The sequence below is a fragment of the Varanus komodoensis genome, unplaced genomic scaffold (assembly GCF_004798865.1).
Source record: "Varanus komodoensis strain SLA01 unplaced genomic scaffold, ASM479886v1 scaffold64, whole genome shotgun sequence".
NCBI classification, from domain to species: domain Eukaryota; kingdom Metazoa; phylum Chordata; class Lepidosauria; order Squamata; family Varanidae; genus Varanus; species Varanus komodoensis.
In genome coordinates this window covers 579,472-589,793 of record NW_025336273.1, presented here as the reverse complement: position 1 = coordinate 589,793, position 10,322 = coordinate 579,472, and the positions used below count along the sequence as shown (strand labels likewise).

The window sequence follows — 10,322 nt, the reverse complement described above, 5'->3', positions numbered from 1 at the left end:
AGAAAAGAGAAGGAAGAAGAAGTTGCCCTGGCCAGATCATATGTTTTAACAATTCAAATGATATTTGATGTACATCATCGTCATAATCATCATCATTATTGAAAACTTTTGTATGCTGTTCCATATATAAATATCTCAGGACGGCTTACAGCAATTTAAAAACAATTTAAAACATCTAATAACATCCATCCACAGTAATACTGTATGAAACAATAAGTAAAGACTAAAAAAATAAAAATTAAAACAAAGCAAAGCAAGAGTGACTGGGAAAATTATTAAAACACCTTTTTGTGTACATCTTACACAATCATTTATAACTGACTTGAAGAGATTTGAAAACTTACTGGTTTTGAGAGCTGTAATTAACTTTTTAGGAGCTTCAACAAAGTACTGTTTGACAGAAAGACAAATCATTGTTTTTCAGGAAGTTGCAAGGTTATGAAATTATGTTATATATGTGTAAGATCCTGTGGCATTCTAATCTCTTTTTCGCATTTTTTTTCTTTCTTTGTATTTTATTTCTTTTAAGAAAACATTTTTTTAAAAATTACAAAAGAAAAATCTACAGCATTCAGAAACGTTGAACTGTGTGAGGTAACAGTCAGGCTTCTGTTTATGGCACTTAACTGCAAATTAGGTCCTAGTTCATGAGCACCATTTTGAAATGCAAACCAGAGAGTGTCAACTTTGTCAGATAGGCTGATCAGCTATCATTTTTGAGTGCAAAATATTTTCAAATGTTTCTGTTACAATTTTTCAGTGGCTCAGTAGCATTTTTTCTGCACCTTTGCTAGATTACAATTGTGGAATGACATAGATGAATTTGTGCAAGGAAACTGCATTTTCGAGGTTGAGGTTGTGTAGGCAGATTTTAAATTACTTCCATCCCACACAAAGCATTTTTTATTTGATAACCTCTTACTCAGTAGAAAGAGCTTAAAAGATGGCATGCGTAAATTCATGCCTGTTTGGTTGAACTAGTAAAGACTGCGTGAATGCCTTTGAGAGCCAGTGTGGATAAGCACTGAGGTGGATAAGGACTGGATAAGGACCGAGACTCAAGTGATCCGGGTTCTAGTTCCCACATGGCCAAGGAGCTCCCCGCGTGACTTTGGGCCAGACACAGACTCTCAGCCCACCTCACAGGGTGGTTGTTATGAGGATAAGATGGAGAACAGCGGGAGAATTATATAAGCTGCCTTGAGGTCCTTGGAAAGAAAAAAGGCAGGATAGAAATAGCATAAAATAAGTAAATATGTGGAGTTTTTACAATGACCTGGCTTCCTCTGTTCCAGCCAGGAATGCTGCTTTTCCACTGTGACTGCTCAAGAACTCCGTGTAGCACGGAAGCTTGCAAAACTGGTCAGGGCTGCGAATAGTAGTCGGGGACCAGCAGGATAAGGCGCTTTCTCTCTGTGATGTTAGCTCGCAGTGCCATCTAGTGGCCAAGGTCGGCTTTGCCAGACCGAGATGTATTTTGTTTCTTCTACCCTTCCCCGTTGTTTCAAACCATCCGGGGGGGGGGGGGGGGAGATGGGGGTGTCGTGTGTTGGACAGGATGGGCGGGAGCAGGCAGGGCGGCTTTGATCGTAACTGGGATGATGTGCATACCGGCAGAGAGACCTTCCCTGTGGCTCTGAAGCAAGCGAGCGAGCGAGCGAGCAAGCAAGCGAGAAAGCAGCAGCACCCAACCTTGACTGGCGGCAGGGACCGGCTTCCTGGAAGACCATTTTTCCACGGACCCGTGGAGTGGGGGATGGTTTTGGATGATTCATGCACATTCCATTCATTGTGCACTTTATTTCTATTATTATTACATCGTAATATCTAATGCATAATTATTCAACTCACCATAATGCCATCAAGCTCCCCTGGCAGAAAGGCGCTTGATGGATGTAAAACTCCAAGACATGCCTGCTTGGCTAGCCACTTGTAACTTGTCTCCACAGGGGGTGCTTGGAGCAACATGCAGAGCCTGGAATAGATATTACAAGAAGTACATCAATGTGAAGAAAGGTGGTGTGGCTGGAATCTCAATGCTGCTGCTGCTGCTGGGCTACTGTGTCCTGAGCTACACCTGGAGCTACAAACACATAAAACACAGTCGCTGGCGAAAATACCACTGAAGATGACAAAGGAGTATGTACCTGGAAGGAGCACGCGTGCAGATTGATCATGCATCTCGCCACAGATCTATTCTAATAGGAACTGGACATGTTGAGAACTGCTGTTGGAGCCACTGAAATACTTCTTTTTGTCACCTGGAGTCACAAATGTATAACTATTTCTGTTTATTTTATGGCACCCCTTGAAAGAAAGTTGTGGGTCATGATACAGATAGATGAACTATTGCCACATGTAGAAACATGTGGCTTTCTGACAGAAGCCGACAGATGTGGCACTGATTTGGTGCCACGTGAGTTTTAATAACTGTTTTCTGCTATTAAAGACAACCAGATTCATTCTTATCATTTTAAATATATGCAATCAGTTCAGGTTGTTATTTTAATTTTTTGTTGTAAGCCGCCCCGAGGCTTCGGCGAATGGGGCGGCATAAAAATGCTTTAATAAAATAAAATAAATAAATAATGCAGAATAATGGGAGCCTCCCTCCAACCTGCAACCCAGCCCTCACCTGCCCTCACTTGCTTCCTGGTTCCCTCACCTGCTTGGCTTCTCCATGTCACTTACTGCCCAGCTCTGCTGCCCCAGAAGGGCCCTGTAGATAATCTGTTTTTGCCAGCACCACAGATGAAGCTTCGCTTGCTGGCCCACTGCTCAGTTCCCGCTGTGCCGCTTGGTTCCGATACTGGTCCATGGCCCCTGCTGTAAAGTCTCTCTGTACCGTTAAAGGAGCCAATCTTCTAAGGACACCTCCATTTCTAAAAAGGCGCACTACCCTTCATTACATTTCCGTCTGCCTGTAGCCAGAGCTCTCTGGGCACCTTACAATGTTAAGTCACCCATCCAAATTCCAACCAGGCCTGACCATACTTCGCTTCCAAGATGAGGCTGGGCCAGGCACTTCAGGCTATTGGAAGCTATGGGGGAACAAGAGGAGGACATCTGATTTCAGGGGGAAAACCCGCAAGCAGACTTGTTCAGGGAGGGGGCAGCTGGGGCCAACCCCTCGTGGGCCATGGGTGGGCTATCCGGGGCTCCTGATGCTGCCAAGATCTCTCTGGACCACTCATTATTCCAGCAGGCGCCACAAGCGGCAGCGTGGGAGGGCAGAAGGCCTCCGGGGGGGGGGAGAGATTTGGTGCTGCAGCCCGAGGGAGCAGGCCCAACCTGCCTCTGCCGGGTGTGCAGGCTGCGAGCGTGTGCCGAATTTGTTCCAAAAGCGCAGTGCACACCGGACACATAGAGTCGATGCTCTGACCACAGAATTATGGCGTGGTCTCTCCCATGGGGCCCGTGAAGCGCCAGCCTTGTTATCCTGTCCATACCGTGTTAAGGTTTTCTTCTCTTGGATGTGTGGCAGCACAGGATGAAGTTTTTAATCCGCTCCTGAATCTGTTCTTGTTTGTTCGTAACTGCTCTTAAAGAACTGTGTCTCTCTTTGTCCTGTGTATTGTATTGTATTGTATTTATTTAAAATTTTGGTAGACCATCCCATTATCTAAGTCTCAGGGCGATTTAACAATACAAAATGCAAAAAATAAAAAATTAAACACATTGTCCTAAAATTTAACTAATAATATAACCCCAATTAAAACAGTCAGGTCTTAAAACATAGAAAAATAAAAAAAAAGGTTTTGGCCTGATGCCAAAAAGAATAAAGTGACGGCACCAGGTGAACCTCTCTGGGGAGTGAATTCTACAATTGGGGTGCCACCACAGAGAAGGCCCTTCTCCAAGTCACCCCCCCCAATCTTCTTCAGGGAGGGCGCCTGGAGAAGGGTGTCTGCCCCAGATCTTAAGGGGCAGGCGGGCACATATAGAAGGAGATGTTCCTTCAGGTATGTTTGTGTGTGTGTGTGTGTGTGTGTATAAAGTTTTATCATGGTTGTTTAGGTTTTTAACTACACAGCTTTGGCAGCTGGGTGGTGAGGAGGAGAGGGGAGGGGAGGGGAGGTAGGTGACGATTTAACATCCTTGTTGAATATATGTTTAGGACTGCATTGCCTTAAATCCAAATTCTGCCCATGGGAAAGGGCTGTTCAAACTGCAGGACAGAGAGACTGGAAATAGCTACAATAGCATACGGAAGAGACGGTCTATAAATCAGCCATGCTGCGCCACCCCTGAGATGACTTCACGGTGGGGCTGAGGTTGCAGGCTTTGCCCAGTGCCCTGGTCACGATCCTCACTGAACTCAGCCTTTGGGAAAACATATTTAGCATCACAGTTTGACTGCATGCGTAAAAGAACTGATCTCAGAGTCCATTGCTGCTCCTGTTTAGCTGCTTCTCATTCCAAGGAAGGTTTACTCACAAGGAAGCCCTGGTCAGCTGCATTACACCCAAGGAAGTCAGCACCCACATTCTCCTTACACTCCAAAAAATTAATCCCCCCCCCCAGGGCAAAAGCAGGAATGGCCACACTGCTTGTTTTACACCCATCTCTGATTTGGATCGGGTCCAAGGATCCTCATGGGTCATCCGTTTTGGATCGGGTGTGTTTGTCCTGGCGTCCACCCTTTCTCCTCCAGGTCCTCCAACCTGTTTTCCTCCGCAGCACAGCTGTCTGAAAGACAGAAACACCAATTCAGCACCGGCTGGTTGGAATGAATCTGAGAAAGAAAGGAACCACCACGGCGCCAAAGGACGGACAAGCAGCCGAGGAAACCCCTCTGACCTTCCCCTAAATATTATTGTTTGTGTCCCGAACTTATCTCCGTCCGTATTTTTAGGCAGAGATGCTCCAGGCCTTCCCAAGCCTTTGACCTCCACGGTTTGGCTTTTCTACCAATGTCACCATCTCCCCTTCCTGCGGGGTCCTGCCGGTGGCCAGTGGGATGCAGCCGGAGGATTCCCGGGAACGTTGTCCTCAGACTCCCTGTCGGTGGCCATATCAAGGCGCTCAGTCATCCCAGGAGGAAATGGGCCGGGGAGCCGACGGAGCTTTGCACAGCTCAGCATGTGCCCAGTTCAGGAGGAAAACAGGAAGGGGGGAAGAGATAAGGGAATGTGCTGGAGGGGAGCCCAGCAAATGAGGATGGGCCCCCGAAGGCCTGTTTTTGGCGGCAGTCTTGGCACAGTGGGGGCATGGGGGGCGGAAAAGGAAATCTGGCCGAGGAGCGGCCTTCTGGGGGCCTCTAGGAAGCAGCCCCCAGCCCCAGCCCTGTCCCCAAAGGGCAGAGGGGTCCCTGCCTTGGGTTCTGAACAAGGAGCAGTTTTACCGGGGGGACCACAAGGAAAGAAAGTGGAGCATGGGCCCTGGGGTTGCCACCCAGAAAGCAGCAGACTGAAGAGGAATATGAATTACCTGCTCTGCCACTGTGCTGAGAAGTCTTGCATTTCTGTTAAATAAATTGGCATCAGCACATTGTGCAAATTGGCCTCCTTGTTGGGTCACATTTTTGCCAGGTAGCCGCTCCAAGCAGGGGTGGGCAGAAAATCGATCTGGATGATCCCCTGGTAGATCCCTGGTGATCTTTAGGAATCAAGAAAGGTTTCTGATTCCCTTGCATTTGAAACAAGCAGCAATAAATCAGTCTCTCATCCCCGCATTTGAACGGTGAATCATATTTCTTCACTGTTGAAATGAAGGAAGCTTTGGCTAAAAAGCGGAGTTTTGTACGGAAGGTCCGTGGGTACCATTCAGTTTTGGGACTCAGAATGAATTCCTGGGCTCGGAATTCTGTAATCCAAAGTGTGAATCTTTTGCATTGACTTTCAGTTGGTAAACCTGAAAAACAGAGCATATTTCACGGGCTCGAATTCTGCCAGACCTGTTTGAGTTTATTCCACACAAATCCGCTGAGTTCAGTGAATCCTGCCCTACTGAAGTCTGTATAGGTTTGTTGCCATAATCAAACACTGCCGGTTAGGCCAATATTATGAACTCGTTCTGTAGAGATGGGAACTGAGGCGGAAAGATGTTGGCTTACACAAGGCCACACCGCAAGATTGTGAAGTAGAATTGAGGAATTTAACAGTTACCAGATACAAATTTATGAAGTATTCCTCCTTTTCTTCACAACTTTACACTATGTGAAGAGCAAAGCAGGCTGGCTTTCCTTTTCCTTGCTAAATTTATATTATAATTACTTTTATTTATTGTTGTAAGCCACCCCGAGGCTTCGGCGAATGGGGCGGCACAAAAATGTTTTAATAAATAAATAAATAAATAAAAATGTTCGCAGCATTTTTTATGTAAGAGAGGAAAACTATTATCTTTATTTAGGAGGCTAGGAAAAGCATTCAATTAAGTGATCTTCATTCCAAACATAAATGCTTAATATATTGGGTTTTATTTGAGTTATGGATATGTTTTTTTTTCTTTTCAAAAAAATTCACAGTGAATTGCCTAAAACCTTTTGGAAAGATGCATGGCACAGAACTGGGAGCAAGGATGTTGTATGTATTATATTTTAATTTTATGTTGTGAGCCGCCCCGAGGCTTCAGTGAATGGGGCAGCATAGAAATGTTTTAATAAATAAATAAATAAAATAAACCCAGCGACTGGGTTCGAGTCCCTGCTAAACCATTAAGCTCCCTGGGCGATTTTGGGCCAGTCGCTGCCTCTCGGCCTAACCTACCTCACAGGGTTGTTGTCAGGATAAACGGGGGAGGAGACCCTTGTAAGCTGTCTTGCCAAAGGAAGAAAAAAAGCATGTAATTCTAGTGGAAGTCAGCATGTTAAATTGACAAAAGGATCTTTCAGCCCATGGGTATCTTAAAAAATACCAAGGACCCCTTTTAGATAAGCGGTGCGCAGCCTCGCGCCAGTGCCCACGCCGCATCATCCCCCGGGCAACCGCGCAACGCCGAAGCAACCGTGGGAGTTGGCCGACCATTTCTCCGCTCTTATCTCTGCCGAAGTGCAGTTTTTCACCCGTCCTGCTCCGTTGGGTGACCCAGGCGCGACCCACAGATCAAGCTCGTCTCCAGAGGACCGGCCCTATCTCGGTGACCCTCCGGGATATTGGCAGGATTCCCAGCTGAATGACGACAGAGACCTCTCCCTTGCTCCCGCAGCCCTCTGAGCTTTCCAGCAAATTTCCCCTCTCCAGTCTCCTCCGTGTCTGGCAAAAGGTTCAGGGGCAGCCTCACTCCTGCTTACTGAAATAGCAGGGCTGATAACGAAGCGCCTAGGCAGAAATGCGCTGATAAGTTCCCATTCAGAAAATACCATTCCCTTGCCGCCTGCCATCTTCAACCCCATGAGTGATCCAATATGTCCCAAGCAGACGGAACCTATTTTCATGTGAAATGCTCTTAATAAAATGCTGAAATGCAGTTAATAGAAGAAGCAGGATGGCTCCTGGCTTGCATGGGTTTCCTTGCATCCTGGAATTCAGCTAGAGTTGGACCACTCACAGGATGCAATTCAGGGGAACCTCAAAGGTCATCTAGTCCAACCCCCAGCCAAGGCAGGAAATCTGCGCTGACTTCCTCAGAGGTGTCCTTCCTGCCTCAGCTTAGGCATCTCCAAGAAAGGCCAGAATCCACTCCCTTCCAAGGGCAGCACTTCTATTGTCAAAAAGTTTGCACTGTCAGAAGTTTCTGGGAGTCAAAATCCTGTTTTCTGAAATTTGAACCCATTGATTCAGGTCATACCTTCCAGATGGAGAGAAAACAGTTGCTCCATCATTCAAGTGACTGTGCTTCAGTTCTTTGGAGATGGCCGTTTTCTCACCTCTTCATCATCGCTTCTCCAAGCTAAACACACCCACACCGTGCTCCCACGAACGGGGCGGCTTGCACCTTTTCACTTTCCCAAGCACTTAGAATCTTAGGGAAGGTCAGAATGGCGCCAGAAGCCTGACCAGAGCGCTTCCCTTTTGACAGCTGTCAAGAGAAACTGAAGTGCAACATGAAGCTCGTTACGACATCTTACGGTTGCTGCCCGGGGTGGGGTCTTGTCTTGCTTTGCCAGCAGGCACCTGAAGGGCTCCGGGCAGGTGGCGCTCACCACTGCGAGCCAGTGCGCACGGGCGCTCGTGCCTCCTGACGAACCAAGTAAAAATGCTTGAAAATGTTTGCACACATTTCTGGTGCTGAAGTAAGGAAAAAGGGGTGATGAATTAGTGACAGCCTTCTGATGTGCCCCTTGGGCTGTCAAAGTGTGATTTCTGGGAGAAGCAGTCTGTGGGGGTGCCGAATCTCACAGCGCTGCCCCATTGAGGGTGGCCCTGCCCTGCCCTGCCGTGGCCTCTTGGCCCTGGCGGGGGCCTGGGTGCGCTTGGCAAGAGCAGCAATGGATGCCCACCCTCCCAAAATGTGGCTCCCTCGAGGGAAAAACAAATTCTTCCGTGCATGTCCAGACTTGCTTCTTATTTAGTTCTCAGGCGCTCATGCAGTCCGGCTCGGAGCAAGCTAACTGCACTGTGGCGTCGTGGTTCAGCACAGGCCTTGTGAAGAGAGTAAGATCAAAAACTGTGATTTTTATTATACTTTAAACCTATTTATTATTATTTAAATCTATTTAAACAGTGGCTTCTAGATCGAGAGAGGTATTACTGCCACTCTATACAGCTCTGGGGCGCCCACAGCTGGAGTATTGTGCTCAGTTTTGGGCCCCTCATCACAGAAAGGATATAGTCAGGTTACAGTCAGTGCAGCGCAGGGCCACGAGGTTGGTGGCTGGTTTGCAGGGGAAGCTGTATGAGGCGAGACTGAGGGAACTGGGTCTCTTCAGCCTGGAGAAGAGGAGACTCAGAGGGGATCTGTTGGCGACATACAGGTACATGAGGGGGTGCCATGCGGAGGTGGGTTGTGAATTTTTCCCCCTTGTAGTGGAGGGCAGGATGTGCTCCAACGGAGCCACGCTCAGGTAACCAAGATTCAGGGTGGATGCTGGGAAGGACTTCCTGATGGTTGGGACCCTGAGGGTATGGAAAGGCTGAAGCCTCATCGGTGAGGTCATTCAAGGGTAGGCTGGACATACACATGGTGGGATGTCATGAGTGGAGCCAGCTGGAGGTCAGACTAGATGGCCCAAGAGATCCTTCTGACTCAGTCTGTTTCTATGTTGTATGTTTCTAAACCTGGTCAGTGGGCAGGGCCAGAATGGGTGAGTGGGCTTTGATGGACCCGGGGCAGAGCCTGGCAAATCTTTGCTAGGTCAGAGCAGGCCCAAACCAGGGGCAAGAGCAGGGCAGTCCCCCCCATCCCCCCGAAGCAGGCAATTTACAGAGAAAGCAGCAGTTTTGTTGTTTTTCAAGGTACCTGCACTCCGGTCTGGGACGTGTGTGTGGCGGGGTGGCCCTGTGGTCTTCCCCCTTGGAAGGTGGAACCTGGTGGATTTTGCCTGAGAACTGAGGCAGTCTGCAGACCTGGGGGACTTCAGAGGCGAGACCGGAAGGCCTTTGGCCTGTTGATGCAGCTTGCTTACAGGAAGACGCCACTTACAGGTCATCACAAGTGAGAATATGCGCCCACAGAAGCGGGCACCGGCCGGGTTCAGGCAGCGCCATTCATGGCTGAGCATCGGTGGAGTGGGGGAGGTCGTTAAGCCGTGGGTTACGCTGGAACAAGCTGTTGTGCCTGAACTCAGCCGAGATGAAAAGCGGCACTGAACATCTGGCAGTTCCCAACCCGACCCAACCACAAGGCGGTGGACAAGCCACGGTTTCTTCGTGGTGGACAAGCCACGGTTTGTTCACACAGCTCCGTTCAGACAACAGGAGGACCCACGTCTGAACCACAAGTTGCTTGACGAGTGGCTCCGCTCACGCAGAAGACTGCGCTTTGCGAGGAGGAGCGCCAGGCGACCCCACCTGGGTGCTTTTTGTATCACGGCAGGATAAAAACATTTTAAGAGAAGAGCCTTTAGGGCGCCGTCCAGGTCCAGCAGAGGTGCCCGTGACCCTCTGCTATTTTGTGCCAGCTGCAAGGGAGGATTTGAACACGGTCCCCAGCTCTGAGCACAGAGCCCTGTTGGGGCCTTGGCTCTGGGAATCTGAGAAACCCTGTGGCCCCCAGAGGCTGTGCAAGCCCCCCCCCCCATGGCTGTGCCAAAGCACACACCTCCCACCCCAAAATGCATGCCCGGCGCCAAACCGGAGCGAAGACATCCTGAATTACACCAGAGCAGGGAAAGCAGCTGGGCGACTTCTTTTATATTTTATATTTATTTTATATTGTTAATTTTAATTTTACACTGTTATTTTTGTATTTTATTGTGTTGTAAGCCGCCCCGAGGCTTCGGC

At 48.4% G+C, this 10,322-nt stretch overlaps 1 protein-coding gene across 1 annotated transcript; it reads left to right on the top strand.

Annotated features, from left to right (window-relative positions):
• Positions 1-1,859: 1,859 nt before the first annotated feature.
• On the top strand, positions 1,860-2,500 carry LOC123033604 (ATP synthase subunit f, mitochondrial-like; the record flags this gene model as incomplete). The annotated part of the gene is made up of 1 exon (XM_044450295.1): positions 1,860-2,500. A coding segment is annotated over one exon (267 nt), but the record flags the coding sequence as incomplete, so codon positions are not given.
• Between the last annotated feature and the right edge of the window lie 7,822 nt (positions 2,501-10,322).